General features: G+C 42.5%; 1 protein-coding gene across 1 annotated transcript in view; it reads right to left on the bottom strand.

Moving 5' to 3' along the window:
• The window catches only part of FOXP1 (forkhead box P1), a 197,494-nt gene that overhangs the window by 157,823 nt on the left and 16,091 nt on the right, over positions 1-23,580 (bottom strand). Inside the window, exon 3 of the mRNA XM_050904489.1 lies at positions 6,479-6,660. Coding sequence (XP_050760446.1) covers positions 6,479-6,649 — 171 coding nt within the window. The 5' untranslated portion in view covers positions 6,650-6,660. The remainder of the gene's footprint in view (positions 1-6,478; positions 6,661-23,580) is intronic.

Below are 23,580 nucleotides of genomic sequence, written 5' to 3'. Positions count from 1 at the left end.
TGATGCCTACTGAACGTCTTTCGCAGTGTATATACGTGCTGGATAACAGCTTTAAAGCATTCCTTTGTGGAGTTTCCCTAAACAGCGCTCCTGAATGTGTAACTTTTTTGCTTATGAGTAAGCATAAGCAAATATAAGGGGAGAGTGCACACCTACGAAAACAACTGGGAACAAACATACCACTGCTGAATTTTCACATGAGATGCAAGGCTAAAAAACAAACCAGCAAACATATTTCAGAAGTTACATCTCTTCAAAGAGCCCACATAAACCTAAACGATTACTGCATGATCTTAATTTACCAGGAGAGGTAAAAGCAGCTATTGTAAAAAAAAAATAAATAAATACAGAAATAGACATCCATAGCCTAAAGAGGACTTCTGGATTTGGATGTGCACATAATCCAGGTGATTACATGTCTAATGACCCAGCTTCTGCATGTACATGCTTGTATCTGCACACACAACTGCAGAGCTCTGGGTGCCAATGTCAAGGTGCTTTGAGGACTCAGATTTATGCAGTTATTTATCAAAGACCTTAGAAGCAAAATAAAACAAAACCAAGGCAAAGAAAAAACAGTAATCTCAGCAAGTGCAACAAAGTGGTAGTTTCCCCTTACCCTTCAACAGTTAGAGAAAATTTAAGGCTTGTTGATGTCAATAAGTAGTTATAACAAAGACATTAGTAACAGTGAGGATAGAGAATGCTCGTGAATGTTCTCAGCATGGTTCATTGACAAGAGATCTAAAAATTGAATTATTAAGGGAAAAAATCATTGATTCTAAAATCCAGGCAAGGTAGCCAGCCTATGTTAAAACTTATTTAATTTTTCCAGTGCTGCTTCATTCCTAAGCTCTCAGAGCCACAGCTTTTCCATTGAAAAGCAAAAGACATTTTACGCACAATTTTCCCTCTACTAGAAAGAGGTATATTGTGCCCTTCAGTGAACATAAAATTGATATTATCGTCTCTTAGTTTATATCTCACTACTTAACCTTCAGATTAAAAGTTATTAGATTTGAATGACTAAAAAGACATCATGTCACCTTCCGTTCAATGTTGGGAGATGGGAGAACTTGGGGGAAAAGTCTGAACGATAAAAACACGAAGTTACCAGGAGCATAAAGTTGTTTTTCACATTCTCTGATGAAACAGCACAAGCTCTACAAATGCAGTGATCTTTTCACCATGTTGTAATCATCAATTATCAGTGTACTACAATACAAAATCAGACACGATCCAATAGCCTGCATGGAGTTTAATCTATACTTTCAAGTGGCTCTTTCAATAGCAACAGCAGTTTAATAATTAGGCTTTATGTCTCTTCGGACAAAATGACTCAACACGGACGCTCCCTCAAAGTCTAACAAACAAATTTGGTCTAACCCAGTTATGTCAATATGAAACAAAGCCTTTATCTTGGATCTAGTTTAGCAGTTTTGTTCTAAAGAGGTAAGTCCACATCATGATCAATGGGACCATAAAACTCCTGATGCAGTTTGTAACCTCTCCCCACGGGTTTTTGAAATAAGATGAAACTCACCAAAGTATTTTTTTTTTTAAAAAAGCATTACTTTAATTTACACTGAGATATATTCAGAATTCTTTCTAGTCAAATCTTCTTTTTGATCTGCCCAATTAAAGCAGCCTCTCAACAATACACCAAATCCCCCATTTCTTGTACATTTTCCTCATCTTTGGACATGAACAAAATCTGAAGAAACCACATATTCCCTCTGGAGCTCACTTCTCTCAATCTAACGTTTCACATCTCAACATTTCTTGAAACAACTACTGCCAAAGGGCCCAACTGTGGCATCTTCACATCGATACCACAAGCACCCCAACTGCAGTCAGTGAGACCGACCGTGAAGAAATCACTGACTTGGGCACAGACACCAGAACCTAGTCCAAATTTCTTATGTCTAACAAACATTCTTTTTATCTCCTATATATGAACAAATTGTATTTTTCATTTGTATACATTCAGTGGAATAAAAGTGTAAAAAGTACAAAACAGGATGCAATGAAATACATTTATAATGCATCAATTTTTTTCAAGGGAAAAAACCCTTCCTTCCTTACTTTGTGGACACATGGCAAAACTAGTATTTATCAAAACTCTTCAGAAAGCTTGAAGTGATACTTCATAATTACAGTATAGTTCAGCTCAAAGACAAAGTGAAGAAGGGAAACCTCCCTATAATTCTTTATATAAACTTCCTCCTTGTTTCTCCATGTACCAGTTGCATTTGTATTGCTATTCCAGATTGTCGTAAACACAGTCACCTTGTAACCCTTTTTATCAAGCAATCTGTGCACTACCTAAAAGTACACTACACTCCATCAGACAAGCTATAGGTTTACATTATACAAACATTCCGATTCTGCCTGCTCAGCGCAGGTTGTCAATAAATGCAAGCAATTGCAAAACAGCAATGTGTGTTTTTTTCCTTAAGAGAACACTGATACGAGCCTGCCAGTTCTGCAAAATAAACTCTTTGCAATCTCTGCAGCTAATCTGTCAACAAATTACTATTAAAGTCATACCTCCTAAAAGTTCAAAAGCATTCTGGATTAGACAAAAGATACTGAGTTTTATACTCGTGGGGCAGTACTTGAAGTTACAGTATCAAAGAAGATCTTGCCATTGATGTGGAGAGGTTTGTATTTCTGCCACCATGCAACACAGCATTTGGTGTCTTGCTGCTATATATCGGAATTCAACTTTGTATTCTCTCTCTTTGTTCAATTCATATTCTTGTTTCTCTGCTAATAATGTGAAGAACACTTTAATGAATAGTCCTGAGGATAAAAATAAAACACAATAAATAATATTTATTTTATAAGCTGAAAAAAAAAAAGAAAAAGAACTGGCTAGGGCTGAAGCATCAAACCTTCTATTTGAGTAGACGTCAGAAACCACCGAAGCAACTAAAGCTGTGATCATGTACATTAAAAGGCAGTTTGTCCCCATGAGTCTTTTATTTATTACTCCTTGGCAGGTAAGAGTCACCCCATCATTACATACTTTCTGTCCAAGTTTCCCTCGCCCAGCTTGACTTTCAGCTTGTGGGTCACTGCGACACCCATTTTGCACCTCCCAGATGTTTTCCATGATGCCTCAGAGCCAACAGATGTTGCCAGACTCTGCCTGGTACTGGTACCCATACTCTACCAACTGATACCCGTTCCCAGGTTTTCTGCCCCGTCCCTTGGTTCTGCCTCTGTGGGCACCTTGGGAACAAGCTCCTGAGCCCCACTGCCTGACCTCATGCCAAATGCCTGCTTCTGATCTCTTTAGGAAGTCCAACGACCCAGGTAACCTTCATGCCTACTCCAAGTTTTATAGGCAGGTCACCAAAACCCTGCCCATTCCACCTCATCCTGACAGTCATTCCTGCAAGACGCCGATGACCGGCACCTCTGGAGTCAGCAGCAGCGGGAAGGCAACTTCTCCCACCCTCAGCAGGTGCCAAAATACTGCGGGGAAGGGTTCCCCTTCCCTTTCAGTCTAGTTCTGGAGGTGATTGCTCCTATATGCATCTCCATTTTTATCCAACTCTTCCACAGATGTACTGTCCCTGAGAGTCACTTGTATTGCTTTGGCTTTCTTACTTCATGATTACAAACATAAACATCAGTTGGAACTATTTGGTTTTATTATACATAGCAGAACTCATCCCCACATTTGCTAATCCCAGCTTAACAGTACATTTTATAAGATTGCTAATGCTAAAATAATCTAGCACCACATCACACTCTGTCTCCTTGCATGGCAGAATCACCCTAAAATGACATGGGAAGCGTAAAACTTGTCCTACGAGTCCTCCCTGCACTTACTACACGAGTGCTCGCATCGTACTCTGCTCCTTCAAACATATGAACATCTGTGGTGCTCCGTATTTTTCCATGGTAAAATATTTACAAGTTTGTAAACCCATTAAAACTTCCTAAAAAAACTGAAGCATTTCTGTTTTCCTCTCTCGTACTAACAAAGCTATTAGTCCTTACAAATTCATAAATTTCACAAAAAATGTGAACCAAAATTCAGCACAGATGCTTTTTACACAAGCCATTGTATGTCCAGGTTTTACCGCTCAGCCACGCTCATCATAGGAATACACAACTAACCACAACAGCAAAGCTCAAACTACCCGCCACTGATTTTTTTTTTCAGACAAAACAAGTGCCAGGTGGCAAAATGAAAGATTTGAATGAAATGCTCTTAAGAAATAGCTGTTTAATTCAGAACTCATTCATTTGTATTGAAGAAGCGTTTTGTAGAACGCATTCTGTTAAGTGACCTGAGAGCATATGTTGTATACGGAGAAACATCTAAACATTATGCTCCATGTTGTATGTGTATCTGTAAATGCTTGCATTAGCTGTCTGAAAACAACGGGTTTTTCTTCTTTTCAGCGTTTAAAAATATTTTCCAAACAAAAAGATTGATATTTTTATGCTAGCTCTGATTACCCTTTTGTTGTTATCAGGTCTTGGTCTCTTTTTTTTTTTTTTAATAACTGTTTTAAACTTTGCAATCAACTTGCTTTTTAAAAGATAAACTCCATGGAGAAGTTAGTCATCAAAACTAATTAACAGCAGAATTCAAACACAGAACATAAAGGTCTTCTAAGAACTTGGAGAAAAGCAAGCTCCCCGACCACGTTTATTGTACTGGCAGAGCATAAATAAACTATACGATAAAATCTGAGCTGCGTGAAAGCAATCCCAAGCCTGGCAATCCTGCCCCCCAGCCCCGTGCCCTGCTCCCAGCGGGGCTGGCAGCACTTGTGTCTGTGCCGGGCACCGTTTGGGGGAGGGCTGGAGGACCCGTGTAGGAATGAATTGGTGCCACTCCTTAATTGACCAAATGGGCGGCTGTGGAATGACACAACCCATTACACGCGAGATTACGACGTTATCTAAGGCAGCATGAGCCCTCCGGATGGCTACAGAGAAGCCTTGGCACAAGGTGCCGGCAGTGAAGGTTAGTAACTGGTGGTAGGAGCGGAGGAGCAGAGGTCTGAGCAATTCTGGTCTATGGTGTGCATGTGTTTGCATGACCCCCCCTCTGTTTCTCTCCGCACAAAGCAGCACTGGAAAATTCCATAGTGCTCCTATGGAAGGCGCAGCGTAATTAACTCATTTTGATATGAAGCCTTTTTAAGACAAGACCTTTGTGTTGAACATATTTTACTGTTCCACTCCTCTTCTACTGTCCTATATTAATCAAAGCTGTAACCCCTGTTGTCTTTGCACTACGAATCAGAATGTGCCCCTGGCGAAGAACGAGGGAAAAGTCAACAGGAATTAAGTTTCAGTGCAACTGTTTACTCAACTGTGGCCTGCAGTTATTGAAATTTTATCCGTGGTTTTGTGTGACTACTGCAGTAATGAATTCAGCATGGCTGTGATTTTCTCACTGATGGTATTCTCACTTCAAGTAAAAACCTGTAGGATGAAAATGATTGAAACAACCAAAGTCTATGCATTTAGCATCATTCATTTTTCTGACTTGTTTAATTATGGCAGCTTTCTGTCTTAGGTTGGCAAACAGGGTCCCCTGCTCCTCCGCAAGCCTTCCGTTCACTTTGTTTTTGAGTGCAGGTTTTTTCTTCTCCACGACAACCTGCTAAAAAGATCACTGTACACTTAGGGGAGTCTTAACTAGCTGCCAATGGCTTATTTAAAAGGTTTTGAGAATGCTCATTGCATTAGAGAAAGCGCGGGTTAGGCCTAAGTGTATTCACCGTGGCTCTGCTGCAGCCTTTGTTCCCAAACACGTTAATGATACCTACCCAGCACTTTGGTGTAAAATTTCCTCGGAGGGTTTCAAAATTTTATCAGGGAAAAGAAAGACACAAAACGTGTTATGCACATAATTTACACTGCTGAACTTGGTCACTTCCCAGAAAATACACTAATTAAAATACAAAGGCAAAACGCACAATTTGGTCCCGATTCTTCTGAATTGAGGAGCACTGACATGGGATGTATTCATTTATTTATTCTGACGTTTTGACGCAGCAGATACCTCCACAGCCTTTCTCACTAATAGAAAACATTCTGTTGATAGAGGTTGCTAGGTTATATTAAAATTTGTTGCAAAAACAAAACTTAACGTTAGTGCATTTTCCACCCAGTGACATATTTTGGAAACCAGTTATTTGTATACAGCGGTTCACCCAATTGCTGCCACCAGACTCAACACATTCAGGCAACAGAAGCAGGCCCTGATCTTTGGGTATTTCCAGGGAACAATTAAAAAGGAGCCCCGGAAGAAAAGTCCAGTGTTTCCCTTTACATTAACAATTGCAATCCCCTACGGCCAAAAATGTACAGAATGTCACAGGCAAGTCCTAAAAGCATCCTCTGACTGGCAAATATGAAGGGTTGGGGGGGGTGGGTGGGGGGTGTTAAATGCTTCATGCTTTTTCTGTAAGTAGGAAACTTGTAATATGTCTTACAGTACCTGCTGTTGCTGAAGATGTGCTAAATCTGCAGCCCCAATTTCAACTGAAGGTGTCTCGCCGTTTGATCTCACTTCCCGCAGGCTGCACTCTAGTAAATGGTTGCCACCGCTCGCTCCATTCTGAATGGCTGAACCGTTACTTTTTGTCTCAGTCCCAGATTCTTGCATCATGACTCAAAAACCTGAAATAATTTAGGGGAGGGGAGGGGGGGAAAAAAAAAAAAAAGCAGCTGTTAAAACAGTTGCTGTATATAAGGAGACATGCCCTGTTTTAAATCCTGCCAAAACTGTAAACATTTGTCATTTCCCTTCATACGATTTATCTTTCATTAATGGTTCATGCTACTAGTTTATGTTTATTTATCTGTTGGTACAGCTACAATTTTAGTAAGTTAGTTCTGTTCTAAATATAGTATTATTTGCTCAACATCTTTTTTCCCTTAGAGAAAAAAAAATATTTTTGAACGAACACACAGAATCCATAATTAAATTTCTCTAGTTACATCTGGATGCTTTCCTTTGAAACGCACGAGTCATTCTTTGCAACATATGATGGACAATATCAAAAACTTGATATACACTATGTAGGGGCAGGTAGGTGAAGCAGAGCATTCACTATTTCTGTTTCCTTTCACGCCACGATACTGCCGAATTAGCACCTTTTATTACTCTGAAGCAACTTAGGCCAAGTCTGGGATGTGCCGGACACCATCAGTTTTCGTTTGGGGCAAACTGCTTCAACTGCTCACAGAATTAGTCTTTTTGGCAAATTTCTTGGCTATGGATTTGGTCTGACTTTGGATGCACTACAGCATTACGGTGCAGAGCCTCCTGTGTTATTTGGCTAAATATCATCTTAGTAGCCACAGCTGTTCACAGCCAGCCCGCACGGCTCTCCACTCGTGGTGGATGTGTGTCCCTGGGTGCGGGTCATGGGACCCGCAACAAGGATGAAGATGAGTGCCCACTTGCTTACCCTGGAGCTCCTGGGATTCACACACGTCTTTGGGAACTAACTGGCAGCGCTTGTGCACAACAAGACCCTCCCAAACAAAGCACGTATGTCAGTTTTCAGCTGCAAACCGCTACCTTTGAGATATTTTGATGAGTTGTTTTATAGGTATTTCTACCTGCAAGGCCCCAGGTTCCAGGATTTAAATGTTATTAACCTGCTCTGCTTCCGCCAGCCCATCCCTCCCTCCCTTTGTGCTCCTCCTCTCACCCTTACCCGGGGGGAGATGGGGTACAGTAAGCCAAGCTGCATGCTCCGAGCACGTTGCCTGCTCCATGCTAACTCACTACGTGCACATGTGAGCCAAATGCCTCTGCACAGGGTAGTTCACCTTGAAAGTAAGATGCTTTATATTTAAGGAAGAACCTGTTTGAATTCAGTAACTACCCCGAATCAAAAGGAAGAAGAAAAATCCTTCCCCTTCCAACATGTAAGGGAAAATATCAATCAGAAAGGGCAAGAGAAAGCAATGCATTTCAATGGAAAAGTACCAAGGGAAAACCCTTTCCCTTTTTTCCTTTTCCGTGAGAAAGGGAAAACCCTTTCCCTTTCTCATGTGCATAATTTGGAGCCCCTGGCCGACGAAGGTGCAGTACCGGCTAGAGGCAGAAATTCCTCCTTCCAGCACCAGCTCCCCGGGTGTCTGCTGGCCCTAAGTGACATTCAGCATCAGACTCTGCGCGTAGAGGTACGCTGCAGCCCAACGCACCAATACCACACCTCTCATTCATTTGGTAGCTTCAGACATTCATAATGATGATCCATACAGCTGAATCAAAATGTCATAACTGAGAAGCAGCTAACTAACGAGGGCTTTGTCACCACCACGCTCCGGCGTTAGCACTCCTCGCTGATTCACGTCCGAGGCGGGTGAACCACTCATTAGCTGGACCCCGCTCCAATCATGACGGGATCTATTCACGCTAACGGCCGCCCAAGCACATGGATGGTGCTAGGACAGATTCAAATGTTCTGATTACATTTAAATAAATTTCAGCTGGTCTATGGAAACTTCTTTCAATCTGTTTTGTGAAATCTTCGCATTATGCAAGGGGACAAAAGGGCTTGGGGCCTCATTATAAAGCTTCTGTCAACCCCCTTGTAAAAGCTCCAGAGATCTAAACAAACCTACAGCTTTCCCAACGCCACTAGCAAATGCTTTTGGGTTTTAACATGATCCTGCTCTGACACAGAGTATGGTGCGTTTTTCATTTTCAGCACTACAAGGAAAGCCCACAAGCATGATAAGGTGTAAATAAGTGTTTACATCTAACAAGCAAGGCTGGATTACACACCGCGCAGTGACTGCATGGCACAGGTTGCTTCGGAAGAAGAGACAGGAGTGAGATTCTCCAGACAGCTCACAAGTTACTCAAAGGTATACCCAGCAATTTTTATACGCTACACTACTAAAAAGGATACAACTCTTTTAACTAGAGATAAATCAAAAAGAAAGAACTAATATAATTGTTTTATGCTTCCATCCAAATTTGGGGTCAAGCCTCAACTGGAGAAAATGGAGCATTACATTAATTTACCTCAGCAGAAGGATCTGGACAAGGATGACCACCATGTAAGACTGGGTTAGCAGGTTAAACCCAGAGACTCACGTCTTTGACTGTTGTGATGCACGATGGCGAATGGTGGATGGCACGTCACCACCACATAGACCACACCCAACACAGGAAGGACATACTAAAGAACTGGTGGAAGGTGCCTCCAGCGGACACCACGGTGGAAAGAGATGCTAAAACCAACGTGCCGAAACAGTAAAGAAGTACATTTCATCCTCCAACACTTCTGATGCAACAAATTGACTGGAAGCGAGAACCTCGATAAACTGCTAAGGAGGGTCAGAGAAAGCATGAACCAAAGCTCCGAGATGCCTCTGACAGCAGCAAGAAGAATGTGCACCACTGAGGAGCAGATCTGTCACTGCCTGATCACAATTTGTTGGCATACCTTTCCGAGCGAAATCTCTCCAGGACACAGAAAATAATTCACAACCAAACTGGTCAAGAAATTATTTATTGTCTCTAGGATTGCAAAATGCTCCTGGAAAGAAACAACAGTAGAAATCGCTACAATTTTTCCAACCTATAGGACTGAGAAAAAGATGGATTATTTATAGTATTTGGTCACAAAAAGATCATCGTTCTTGAGAACCTTTTCCATGACAAATTTCATGCTCTATTTTACCTTTCAAAGTACCCCAGCCAGCTACCACCTGAGCTGCACAGGGCTGGCCTCGGCTCCTCCACTGCCTGCGCCCACCCTACGTATCGTATCCAGCAGAATCAGCAGCAGCTATCAAGGAAATGGAGCTGGAAACGGAGTTTGCAAAGAGAACATCAAAAGAGTAAAAGAAAATGGTGATGTTTGGACTTTCAAAAAATTATTTTAAAAGCAGAAGTGAACACCTTTGAGCAAACTTCGCTTTAAAAACACCCATTCACAGGCAGTCAACTTCAATATAACTTCAACTGGACACCAATACAAAACAAATCCACTTTGCTAAAATACCTCCAATAGAAAACAGGATTTTCAGGGAAGAAAAGATAAAACTGTTTATTTCTTCACTGTAGTCAAATGTGAGTTGACATAAATAATCACAGTTTGGTTTGATCATTAAGCGTCATGTCATGAAAATCAACCTGCGAGAGCTTTCTGCAAGAATGATTATTATTTGTCTTTTTGAGCACACCTAAATGAGTTGAGGCGATAGTACACTGAGGATGGCTGAGATAATTGTCTCTCCTCAGCACAGAGGAGCGGGCCTTACAGAAGCCTATTAGTGAAGTCTGTCATTCAAAATTGTGAAAGAAAAAAGCAAAGCAAGGTTGACTTTATGCAACATGATTAGGTTCTGTGGGAACTGAACTGAAGCTTCACGCCTAGTACTACAAACTCTGATTCTGGTCTGAATACAACCCCAAGTAACCAAAATAGTGCTGAAGAAGCTGTTATGCATAATGATTTACTATAGGAAATACAGTACTCCACAAAAGCTTCCATGACATGCAAGAGACCATGTTCTGACTTAAGAAATTTAATGGCAAAAGAACACGTCCATCTCGTGTTCTACAAAGCAGAATGGCTCTCATATCAATTCTGCAAAGGAAAGTGCATTTTTACAGCTTAAAATAGGTGGGTTCTTACCAGTGTAAGTATCTTTCCTTTTTTTATAAAAATTCTATGATACTTCATGTTAGGAGGGATACAGAATGACTCTTAAGATTATTAAAGGTGACACAAGATGTTTTTCCCATATGAAGGGACCAAAGCTAAGCTGCAGTATGAACAACAACTTGTAAAATTTTATCCTGAAATCAAGGAGCACATAATAAAAGAACTGTTCTTATATGACTTAATGTCAGCTTGGTTTAAAAATCTTGCAATGGTGATCAATTTCTCAAGATTCCCATCTTAACCTGCACAAAACCTTTTCTAGCTTTGATGCACAGTCAAATACAAAGCCAAAGCCATACAGTTTGGCTCATCTCCTTGGCAAAAATGTTACGTTCAAGTTAATGGAGTAAAATTTCAGTGGAGTGGAATCAAAGCAAGGCACTCTGTCAACAGGAGGACAACAGCTAATCATCTTCCAGATGACTTGGACAGAAGTAACAGCTAATTTCTTAAGGGCATGGTCAAAACTGAAAAAACATAGGTCAGATGTGAACTTTGGTTGAATCAAAATGATCTTCCTGAGGACTCCAGCATCAGTGTTTTGAACTAAAATGACAGAATCTGAAGGAATCCTAATTTTGAAAATGTTCTGTGCTAATCCATTTAAAAAAAAAGTCCGTAACATCAGAAAGACCAGATGCTGCAGATACACGTCTCTCAGCTCCACTGGACTATTTAGATGAGCAAGGTTAAGCATGGAGATTAGTAGGCAGGAGGTGGGCGCTGAAGTGTGCAATTTCTGCAATTCTTCTACTAGTATAGTTTCTAAAGACTAAGCAGCATTGTTTAATGTCAGCATGAGGGAGGATTTACTGACTGAAGCACCTGTCAGAATAAGGACCCACTGCAAGTCTGAAAGACTAAGGGACTGATATTCAGATGTATTTAGATGCCTCGCCATACACAGAGGCATCTGGCGAGGCATTTTTAAGACTCCCGAATAAGCGCCTCATCACCTTTAAAAAACTATCCCTGGGGTCTTCCGGGCCTTAAAAATCTCTGTTTTAATATGCTTCCAGACTCAACCTGGGCTACAGATTCAGAATGTAGCCTGCGTGTTTCAAAGTTACTTCCAAGGCTGACGATTTTATTTCCACCATTAGTACTTGGAAGTGTTTACAAATATATATATATATGCACATAAAGATCATTCAACATTTCTGTCCCCTGGGATCAGTGCTAGAGCAAAAATGTTGTCATAATACATCCCTTCTTTGTCACATTTGTGAAAGATTTTAAGCTAACAAAAAGTTCAGTCTTTATTCCAGGGCAGTTAATTAAGGTTGACCAAGTCAGGCAGAAGTAAATTAACTTGGCTGATCAATTATTTATATGAAGCAGAATAAATGCCCTTAAAGAACTTGGCCCAGCTGTGAAAGGACATGTAAATTAAACACAACACAGATTTATAAAATATATTTCTACTTTTATAGGCAGAAGAGTTAACAGTAAAATCAGTTTAAAGTGATCAAATCACAAGATTTAGTCCTAAATTCTCCAGCAGGCATACTATCCATACATGCATGGTTTATAAGGAAACATTTTACCTATTTGTTGCAAGCATTTCCCCAAAGCAAGCTCAGGACTAACTTCAGAGCACTTCTCCGTATAATTATAAAAGAAAAACCCAAACAATGTTTGGAAGCATTTCACGACAACGCAACACTGCAGAGACAGGATTTTACCTCTTGAGAACGAAACGCGCTCCAGAGCGCGACCGGCAAGGCAATACACAAAGCACGAGCAAAGCTGCTTCTTACCCCCAGCACAGGTACAAAAGCAATGCAGAAGCAGCCTGGCACTCCTGGCGCTGCCCGTTATCAGCAACGAGGACCACGATGGCTTTCCCAGGAGACCGCTGCCCAACTCACAGGTGGTCTCTTTTAGTCCCGGTATCTTTGGAGCAAGTGCCCTGCAGGGGAAAGCGCCTCAGGCTCCACATCCCACCACCACTTCTGGATTTTTCCAGGAACATGCTTCGACTGTCCCCAGCCGATGCCGAAACACCCATCTCCTCCAGCTGACACCCCGTCCCTAGGTCGGTGAGGCGGCCAGCAGCACCATCCCGCCATCCATGAGTTCAGTAAAAGAAAAAGGATTCACTAGTGGAAATTAAAAGCCTTGTGTAAGGTAAGGCTTTGATCTACCATGGGGGAAGGCGTACAGATGTTCAGCTGCTCATTTACTAAATTACACCATGTCACAATTAACTGTGAATCAGCCAGCTTCACATGAGCAGCTCGAGGGCTGCCACCACGCTAAGTACAGAAATAACGCCGGGGAGGGGAGTCCAAACTAGCCAGGTGGACCAGATGACTTCTCTCTGCCTGTGTTTGTGGTTAGCACGACTATTAGAAAGAGCCATCCCAACATATGGCATGATTTAACTAAATCATATCACGCTGAACTCAGCAGCCTTTCTCAACTTACAAACCCCTCCGCTCTCGTCATTGCAGATGGGTGAACACCCGTCATGCTTTTAGAGTTTTCAGTAGCCGTCATTTATCCTGCTGACAGGGTGTATTTTAGGTATAATTATGTTCTAACTAACTATAGATCAACTGTCAGTACATTAGGGTACTTTTTGGATAAAACTTCATGCTTACCCCTTTGAAGGCCACTCGCCTACACGCTACTGGTGGTTGCTGAATTGTGCAGCAGTATGAGAAAGGAGAAAGGGATTCAAAGAGCAATTAAGGATGATCTTTAAGAATCAACTGAAATAGTAAGGAACGGAGCGAGTCAGGCTCCGCTGTCCTGAAAAGCGATGCTGAGTCACGTCTGACAGCGGCGTTCGGAGGAGGAGAGGCAAACCTGGAGCAAGGCAAGGGAGGAACACGCACGGGATGCGTGGAAAGAGGAAACAAAGAGACAGCGATGAGGTGAAATCCTTTGATATTTCCTCAGCTTAAAGAGGTAATTCAATGCATTAAAATGGATCCTTGAAATTTCAAAGGATGAAACTCACACAACAAAGATTGTCGAGAGTGCTATTTTCTAGGATTAGAACGAAACGTATTGGGCTTTGCTATATGATCTAACATCACTGAGCAAGACTGTATACTTGCTGTTATGCAAGCACCATCTTCCAATAGCGAATTTTCATAATTATAACAGAAAGGCGTAAATTTTCTAATGCATGGCAGTTCAAAAAGTAATCAAGAGAATGAGCCTGAGGGCTATTTTAATGTATGCAAAGCTAGTGACCCACAGTAAATGGGAGGTAGGCTTCAATGAATGCAAAGTAATGCACACATACTAAAGACCTGGTCTGATGAGGGACGGCTAAAATTAACACCCAATTAATTTCCGAATTGACAAACAAATGAAACCCATAAATCTACTTTCTCATTAATTTTCTTGTGGTATAATTTAAAGCAGTAATATGAGGGCAAAAACTGAGCATTATCCATCATAAATATCAAAAAAGATAGCACTGTAACACCATAAATTATGCATATTACCTGTTGTTAAAAATGATTAATGTATTATCAACTTTATCGTGCACTGTATATGTCTAGACGTATCTAAAATCTGAAATTTCATTTAGTGCTTAGGAAATAAAGGGTCCAGAAGAAATGGGATTATCCGCAGCACATCCTCGGCTTTGCCTCCTGACACAGGCGCAGCCCTGGCGCTCTCATCTTGGCTAGAGTCATCCCAAGCCTTGGGTCGGCAGAGGTTGAGCACATCGCAGAGGTGATGTGCCGAGCCTCCCCAGGGAAGGGAAACAAATCATGCTGCTCTCGGAGCATCCCCGCGAGCCGATCCGCAGCCCCGGCATCCAGCTCACACGGGGCTGCTCCCCTTCCCTGCCCTCCCGACGCTGGGGAAGAGCTACTTGGTGATACAGAGCCGCGGGGAAGGAGGTAAAAAAGGAACAAGGAGGAGGAAAACATGAAGGCGTAACTAAACTCAGTGAGTGAAAAGCAAGTGCTTTCCAAAAGTGCTTGAGCACATTCCCTTGGCCAACAGGAGAAGGACACGGGTTGCCTTACCTCCTCCCTGTGGGTCATGCCAGCGACAGGCCAAACTTCCACCAACCTGAACCTCTACCAGGGTTTATGTCCACTTGCCACCCTCAAGTCTCCTGAACAGCAGCTTCACCTACTCCTGTCTAGATGCAGGCTGCCACAACTTTTTATTTATTTAACCGTATACAACGACACAACCTCTTTCATTGTTTGCGTGTGTGGCTTGCACTGTCTGGGTTACTTCTTTCCAGCAGCAGCATGTATCGTTAGGGCCACAGGAACCTGAAATCATTTGGAGGCAGCTCAGTGAAAGGCTGACTGATGCTCTGCAGGGGCTGAAATTTAAGACAGCTGTGGTGAGGAGAAGGGAAGGAGAGTCAGGAGCCTAATCCCACTTGTGCCGCACTGATTTATTGTGAAATCATGGTCAAACAACTTAACTTCTTAGAGAATCAGTCACTGCAGTTACCCCTAAGGAAATGTCTTCTGTTGAGGGTGTTGCTGACCACAAACAGTAAGAACAGAGAACAAGCAAATCCAAGAAAAATTAATTGAAACAGACATTAAAAGGTTGTCATTTGCTCTGTTCAAAAGAGCTAGAGTTGGTCCCCATGAAAAGCTAGTGCACCAAAACGTACCACGCTGTGGAGATAACAGGTCTCACTCCTTTCCTTGAGGTAAGACCCAAAGCGTTAGGCAGAGACGATGGACAACTCAACTTTCCCTGAACGAGCTTTTTGCATCCTCCCTTCATTTTACACATGCGCACAGAAGTTACTCCCAGTCTCACCTTGGATAAACAAACCCCCTGTGCAAAGCCAGCTCTATCTCAATCTATGCCTCTCAGCTTGACAGCTATTAAAATCCGTATTCAGCATGAAGCTCATGCCATAGCTGCATAAAAGCTCTAGAGCTGGGCCACTTCCAAGCGACTGGCAAATATGATGTAATCATTTACATACCATCATCGGCAGAGTGAGGTTCCTCTCTCTCTTGGGGAGAGCTGTCTTTCAGCCATGAGCTTGACAGAAATCATCCTTACCATCACTGGGATCATCGTTTATTCGGAAGGAAAGGAATGGCGAGTGGCAAAAAAACCCCAAACCAAACACGAAACCATAGTTCATTGTACCATACAACTCTGCGACTGCTACCGTACGGACATGAGCACCATCCGCACTAGAGGAAAAACTCCTCCAGAAGGAGGGACACTTAACTGCAGCATGGTGAGGTGCAGAGCGGCGGCAGAGCTGCCTCGGTGCCAGCCTCGCGGCTGTTGTCTCTCGGGAGGTACCCACCTGCTCATCCCAGCCTGGGCGCAGCAGCGTGCGGGGCTCCCCGCGGTTTCGTGTAAAACAGGAACAGAAACTGCAGAGCTATTCTCACAGCCCAGCACTTATTTGTTTGTACGCACACTGCTCTGAGCTTGCAACATAAACTCTTGCAGTCTGTCTCACAGAAAAACAGGCGACTATTCAACCAAATAAAAGGCCAAAGTTGCATTTAGTAAATACGGTTAGTTTATCCTAGACAGCAGCAGCACTGCTACAATAAGATGATATCAAACCTCGCAAGACCAAGTGCTGGCTGCAGATGAATTAGACTCCCACCCTCCATGCATATCTCCATTAAAGCATTTCTAAACTCTCTACCAGCCTCCAGAAGTCGAAAACCACCTCAAAGCCAGGTGCAACTTTGCAATACTTCTGCACAATACAATTTTCACTTCACTATTTTCACTTAGTTTAACGCGGCAAAGGTTTGATTCATCGCAGTAACACGAGTCAATTAACGACTGGCTTGTCCACTTACACACTTCAGGTACCTCCCGCTTCCCCGCCAGCCCCGACACCGCTCTAGTAGCCAAAACGAACAATATGTTTGGACCACTGGTGCGAGCTGCGATACAATATATCACATTTTTATGCATATTTTGTTGCTTGCTTTTCCAAGGGATGAAAAGGACAATTATTTAATTTTATCCTTCAAAAGCTTCTTATAAATGTATATTCAAGATATTTTAACAGATTAATTCACGTATAAAGGAACAGACACCACCTTCATACAAAAAGAGTTAACATTTCTTTCTCAAGGTCACTCTAAGAGGGTTTACTCCCTTTGTGTGCGAAGCCCTAACAATTTACTGTTAGTGCTAACAGGTCCTGCCTGGCATTTGAACTCCAAGCCCCATTCAGAAACAATAACAAACAATAATTTTGAAAAACAGAGACGGTGTGAGTGAGTTTTTCTTGCTCATTTGCAAAACAACCCAAAAGCAACAGCTACCAGGATGGCGCTCTCTAATTAGGACTCCCAGAAACCAAAGAGCAAACAGCCAGCATACAGAAATTAGCAGATGTAAACGCAGTTTTCCAGTTATAAAAAGCAGAAAAGCAGCTCTGTCATCTCACTCGCAGGAGGAGGAGCAACAGAGCATGTTTTTAAATTTGGTATTTTCTCTCCATTCAAACGGCTCTGCTTCTAAAGGAGAGATTTTCCTCAGATCTCCTCAGAAATAAAAGTGAAAGCTTTGCCTTTTCCAACTCCATCGAGAGCACATGCATCAATTAAAATCCGACATGAGAAAAGAGGGAAACCAAAAAGCCCCCGACCAAACGCTGACACAGAATGCAAGGCTGTATTTTCGGGGTGATTACCTGGTTCATAGCCCTATATCTTTGTCCTAGACCTTCTAACTCCTTGTTTGCTCCATGCAGAATTTTCTAGCCATCAGCCGTCTACCACTGTGCTAGTCGTCTTGCAGGAGTGCTCTCTCCCTTCTGAAAAAAGCAAACAACTGGATAGATATCATTACACTAAGGAAATCTCTTGGAAAAACCAAACAACTTGCTAATCTTTCTAGCCCCTTCACCCAAGTTAAAGATAAGCAAAGCAAACCAAAGTGAGTTTCAGCCACATTCCAGGGACAAGCTCCCCTTTTTCTCCTTTATCAAAATCCCAGCATTTAAAGGTTTTTTTCCAGACCTTGCAGGATAAACTGCTGCTCACACCCGCAAACAAAGCAATATTTGTTTAATAACTGATTGCTGCCATGGGTAGAGTAAACAAGGGGCCCAGCATTTGTGTTTATGAACAAACACATCATCTTGCAAGAGCAATTTAACATTAACCAGGTGGAATAATCAACAGATTTCATAGGTGACACTCAGGGCAGGACTAATGTAAACAGAGCAGGGAGGAGAAAGGGGCCACTCTTAGGGAATCAAGGTTGAGGCAAATGCATTACAGAGTAAACAGCTGGGAAGAACTCAAGACAAACAAATAGTCATTCTTCTGACATTTCGAGAAGCAGAAAGGTTGTACATTACATACATCAGCTGCTGACCACCATGAAATCAAACCAGTTGGGGACCAGGCCTTCTTGTTTACACAGTGCCATGTTTGCTTATAAACAACAATTTGCTGTTACCAACCTCGCATTACTCATTGCATAAACGAGCAGATCAAGTGAAATCCTGTTAACTCTTCTGTGGATTGAGGGTTTTTTCCTCCCCTTCAACAACAACAAACAAAAAGCCTTTGCAGTCTTGCTGTGCAACCTCAAGACAACAGGCAGCAGGGGAAAATACATAGCTGTGCATCTGTTCCGATAAAGGGTAAAGAAAGGAGTTGAAAACACTTGAAAGTGTTTTACAAAACAAGATTTACCGGCCAAACCACTGATGTAAAAGATCTATTTGCATTTTTTTAAAAAATGAGCAACTGCCAAAGGTGGGATGCAAAATTTTCATTCCTCTCCTAGAACAAACAAGCAAATTGACTGCTTTCTACACAACTTAATCTGCCCAGCATGACCGTGTACATGTGTAATTTTATACACATACATCCATGCCCATGCCAGCTCCCTGCACGCAGCGACGCGGAAGGCTGAAGCAGCAAGGCATGGTTCAGGCCTCTTCCTCCTCCCTTCTCTCTCCCATCCTCAACCCTCTTGCTTCTGCCTCCCATCGCCATTCTCCAATCTCTGCAGATCTCCCCAGCTCCTTTTCATTAACCCAAGACGGGCCAGAAGCCCCTCTGAGGTCGTCTTCTCACAACTGAAACCTCTGGGCCGCAACTGCTCCCCACTCGACGTCCATCTCTTGGCCCCGAGGCACTGTGACATTAGTACTCAAGGTGCTCAAGACTCCCAAGTCCCCTGGGTTTGCCACCTTCCAGAAAGCCTTTCCTTTCCCGTCTCTTATCCCTGTAATGCTCAAGAAGTTGCCCATCACAACACTCCACCAGGGAGGTCTCTGTAACTTCTCTATCCTGAACATGGATTTCGGGAAAGATCTGAAGTACAGGGAGAGAAGATGGATGGTCCTATCGGTAGGGGTTAATCCAGGGTGCCGCATTACATTCCTGCCCTGACACAATCCCTGCGTGTGACCTCCAGCAGTCTCTTCATCCCTCTCCTATGTAAAATAAGCCCTTTAAGACGTTGTACTAGTTGGATGGGGGTAGAGGATGTAGTTGTGGTCTATACCGCGGGTCCTTTTTTCTCCCAGCTGCACCGTGGCCCCTACCTGGTTCACTGCTACTTTCTGATGAGCACCAGCACCACCGCCAAACACTGAGAAAAATCATCCCAGTTTCGAATATATGAAGCATCCAAGGTCACAGCTGGCCCTGGCACTAATCTCCCCTCCCTTGCCATTTCATGTGCAAACAGCGTGGTGGCCAGAAGCCTCCCCCCTCATCATTTTTTCACAAGTTTTAGAATATTTGGTACTTTGCTTCACAGCACAGTCCTGGACATCCATGGCTGGCCAAGAACCTCCATTTTCTTTTTCAGAAAATATTTAGCCTTTTGTTGTAGTAAAAAAAAAAAAAAAAAGGTTCAAAACGATGAAATCAGTACAACCTACTAATAAGACAGGTATTTAAATAAAACCCAAACGCAGTATTGTTCAGGCAACCACGTATTTTTTAATACATCAGGTTGACAGCATAATAGCGGGCAGGATGAAAGGTGCGACTCGAGGACGGGGTTGGCGTCTGCACACCAGGAAAACAGAAGTGCTGCCCCATTTCCTGTGCTTCAGCAGAGTATTTCTGATGTCTGGGGCTGCCGGGGACTTAACTCTGAATTAATGATTACACACAATACCCTCCTTTCTCCCCTCCCTGCAGGACAGCGAGGGCCAGCCTCACCGAACGACTGCGGGCAGGCAGGCACGGGTCACGGGGGATTTAGATATTTCACAGCGGCTTCAAAAATTTAGACACCGCAACCTGAAGGCTTCTGAAAACATCAAGCTTCACATAAAAGTCCTGATATTTCCCTACTTGAGACAACTGCTCTCACCACAGCCGCGCTGCCTGTTCCACGCTCCTTTTCCAGCACGTAAAATCACAGTTTATTCAGTACAAAGTAACTACGGTATGATAAAAACTATAAGCATATCATTCAAATGCTTTATTGGTCAAATAGATGGATGCTTTTATTAGTCCAACCTTTTTTGTAATGGAGTGCCACTGATGACCCAGTGTTAGCCTCATTCCCTGCTATTAATCACACTTCTAAGAGCTCCTTTTGCTTTAAAATCTTAAGAAATTGCTATAATTTAAAGACATGGTGTCTACATAATGGGAAATGCTTCACAGATTGTATCATTCCATATAACACAGAATTTTTATGGCAATGCTGACCACGATACCAAGGTATTACAAAACTTGAATAAAATATTTTATGAAGAAAATCTAAATGTAAACTTACTTTTGCATTTGTGGTTTGCCACATCCATAATGTTTTAATCACAGCCTTTTGGGAGTTGCAGTTTTCAACTGCATGTGGCTTACATAGATTAACACTACAAAAACACTCCCTGAACAAATATAAACAGAACAAAACAAAATTAAATGAAAATTAAATAAAAGGATGGACCTTGAGAGAAAGACAGTTTAAGCTGTATTTTAACAATTTTAACACAAGGGATTTATCCTTTCATCGACTATATCATCTCTTTCGTTTCTGCACAGGGAAAACTGATGATGTTTACTGTGAAAAACTTTTATGACAAAGTGGAAGCATCTTACGAATTTACCTATACCAAGAATTAAATTAATATAATGATGGTCTTAACCCATATTATTAAAATGTAGTTTGCAAAATGTTTTGACAATGTTGACTGCTGCAAGAGGGAAAACACATTTAAGACAATTTCAGCCAAATGCAAAAGCAGAAGCCTTTCATTTTTCAAATGTAAAGTAAAAAGCATCTTTAAACATCTTCTGAAAGAAAATGCAGTGCAATTATGTTATATGGTACACACAAAAGCGTGTTCTTTTCCTCAGTTCTCTAACAAGATATTAGTACCTCCTGGCCTTAGGAATACTATGTGTAAATCACATCATATTCGGTGTCTGAATTAATTATAATAGGAGCTGGAGAGAAATGTTAACTTTCCAGGTTGTTGCTAAGGATTAGCCCTTGTTTACAATTCTGTATTTATAGAACAAGAAAAATTTGTCAAATGAAGGGCAAAGAGGAAAGCAAGAACACAAATTTAGCTTTGATTTCAAAACAAATCAGATCTTGCAACCATTCCCTGAAAAGAAAACCACAGTTTTTAATGTGAAGATGCAAATGAGTCTCAGAATATAAAGATGTTTTTGTAATTCTGTGCATTCAACACTACTAGATGTTATTTAAAGAATTTATGTTAACATTTCTTATCCTCACACAGCAAGTCCAAGATGCTGCAAACAGCATCTATTTAAAACGGATCGCATTTCTATGGGGCACTGGGTAGCTGAGGAGCCTGAAGCAGAAGGCAGCAGAGTGTTTGGCCCCCAGGCACCAGATTCATAGGGGTTCATGGACTACTCTGAAGGGGTTCAAGACAGCATGCCAGGAAGAACAATCCCCTTGCCTTCAACAGGCTTAACGCTGGCTACATGGAGGTCTGCACCTCCATCCAGAGGGCAAGTCATGCATCTCAAAACCACTGGAAAAGACACGTTGGCTTCCCCAAATGCAGTGAGGCAGTGACGTGAACAAGCCACCTTTTAAGGGTGGCTTTAAGAAGGGCACTCGAAGAGCTCGAGAAAGGTCCACCATGCAAAACATGGTATTTCTGGAGAGCAATGCGAGGATGGATGGCTCAAGGCTCAAAGTCCACGGGAAGGGTCCCAACGAGCAGAGGGCCAAACCTTTGCAGGGACTTGCAGGTCTCAGGCACCTTGGCAAAACTGGCCGGGGAAGTTTATACTGCTCACTATTCTGAGGATAAAGAAAGCACTTTGGCCTCCAGCACTTTCATTTCTTTTCGCAAACAAAGGCACACCCACTACAATTAAGTTGCAAAACCATTTTCATTAGGACCCCTTGTTTTCACACACTTAAAGCATTCTAAGACCTGCAGTCCCTCTCATGCTCCCATCAGTGTGTGCTTGTGTGTGGAAAACTAAGCAAGGGCTCTTTAGTGGTTTCAGTTTATAGAGAAGCAAATGGAAAAATGCTTTTTCCCATTAAAAAAAATGTAACCACCAACTTCTGAGCAGGGTGACTTGCAAAAATGCTGAGCACCCACAACTGAGAGCATCTAACCCCCCTCAAGAATCAGGGCCCTAACACAATAAGAAAAATGCACTTAGCTAAGCTTTTGTGGAAAAATATACAGTCTCCTTGCCTTGCCCTGTCCAAGGGCTATGGCTATCAGATTACAGCTAGGACAGCACGATGCAGAAGAGAAACCGTACATGTGCCTATGAACGTTGGGGCGTAAGCTAACACACACCACACACTATGAAAGCACCCAACATACCAGTTTAGCATCAGCCAGAACACAGTAAGTGGGACAGAAGAGGTGCTTTCCTCCCCAGTTTTGTCTTGATATTTTCTATCCCAGGAACAGCTCCAGTCTGGGTCCAGAGCAAGGATCCCACCCCACCACACTTCTGTGCGGGAGACGTGTACGTACTGCACATGTTCCTCAACAGCCACATGCTCAACAGTGACACACATGGATCCCAAGCACCCAAAAATACAGTTGGTCCTCACCATGCTGGCCCAATAGAGGGGAAAAAAAAAGTGTGATTTTTTTCCACCTCAAAATTTCATCCTGTGCCTGAGAAAACTCCCTAAAAAAGCTCTGTCGAAACCAATTTGTTTCTACTCACCAAAAAAAAGCACATATGCCTACTTTTGAGTCAGGATGCAGGAAGTCAAGATCTTAATCCCTCTTCGTCATTCACCCATGGCTGAAGAGCAATGCCCATCTCTAAGCCACCACCAGAGATGGCTGGGAGAGGGAGAGGCAATAACAGAGAGGAGCAACTGGACACCGAAGAAGCCTCTCCAGCTTGCCTCGGCCAACAAAAGCAGGCAATCGTGAGCACTCCTGTGGTTGCCCATACCTCTTCCACGCACGATGTCAACGCAACAGAGAGCCTCCCAATAAACAGCGCTGCGGCCCCACCACCTCTCCAAAACAAGCTGTTTGGCCCTGGACTGGAAGGATCCATCACTGCCAAGCTCAGCAGAGGTTGCTTCGTGCTTCGGGAAATGGCCTTCCTGGTTCTGAATCCCCAGCAGCATGCGGGGGCCGTTTACAACCAGCGATGTGTGTTTAATGTTCAAAATCTGCACTGAAGACAGTATTTGAACATCTCCAGCCACATGCAGGTGCATGGTCACACAGATGTGCTGGCTCCTGAACACTGTAGAGCTAAGGCATGTGGCTTCCTGCTCCAAGGGCTTGTGAAAGAGAAGGATACACTATTTACAGTCTATTCAAGACAACACTATTCAATGTCAGGATGTGCCGTAAGAGGGTAATTTGCACCCTAAACTGGATTGTACGATACCGCAGTCACAGACTGTATGATCTCTTCCTTTGGATTAAAACTGTTTGCACAAGTCAAAGCAGAACAAGGAGAGTAACAAAACACACAGTGTATTTTGTTCTACACTGCAGTCA

This window comes from Gymnogyps californianus, chromosome 13 (assembly GCF_018139145.2).
Source record: "Gymnogyps californianus isolate 813 chromosome 13, ASM1813914v2, whole genome shotgun sequence".
NCBI classification, from domain to species: domain Eukaryota; kingdom Metazoa; phylum Chordata; class Aves; order Accipitriformes; family Cathartidae; genus Gymnogyps; species Gymnogyps californianus.
Note: the sequence above shows the minus strand (reverse complement) of the source record. Positions and strands in the feature narration are given on the sequence as shown.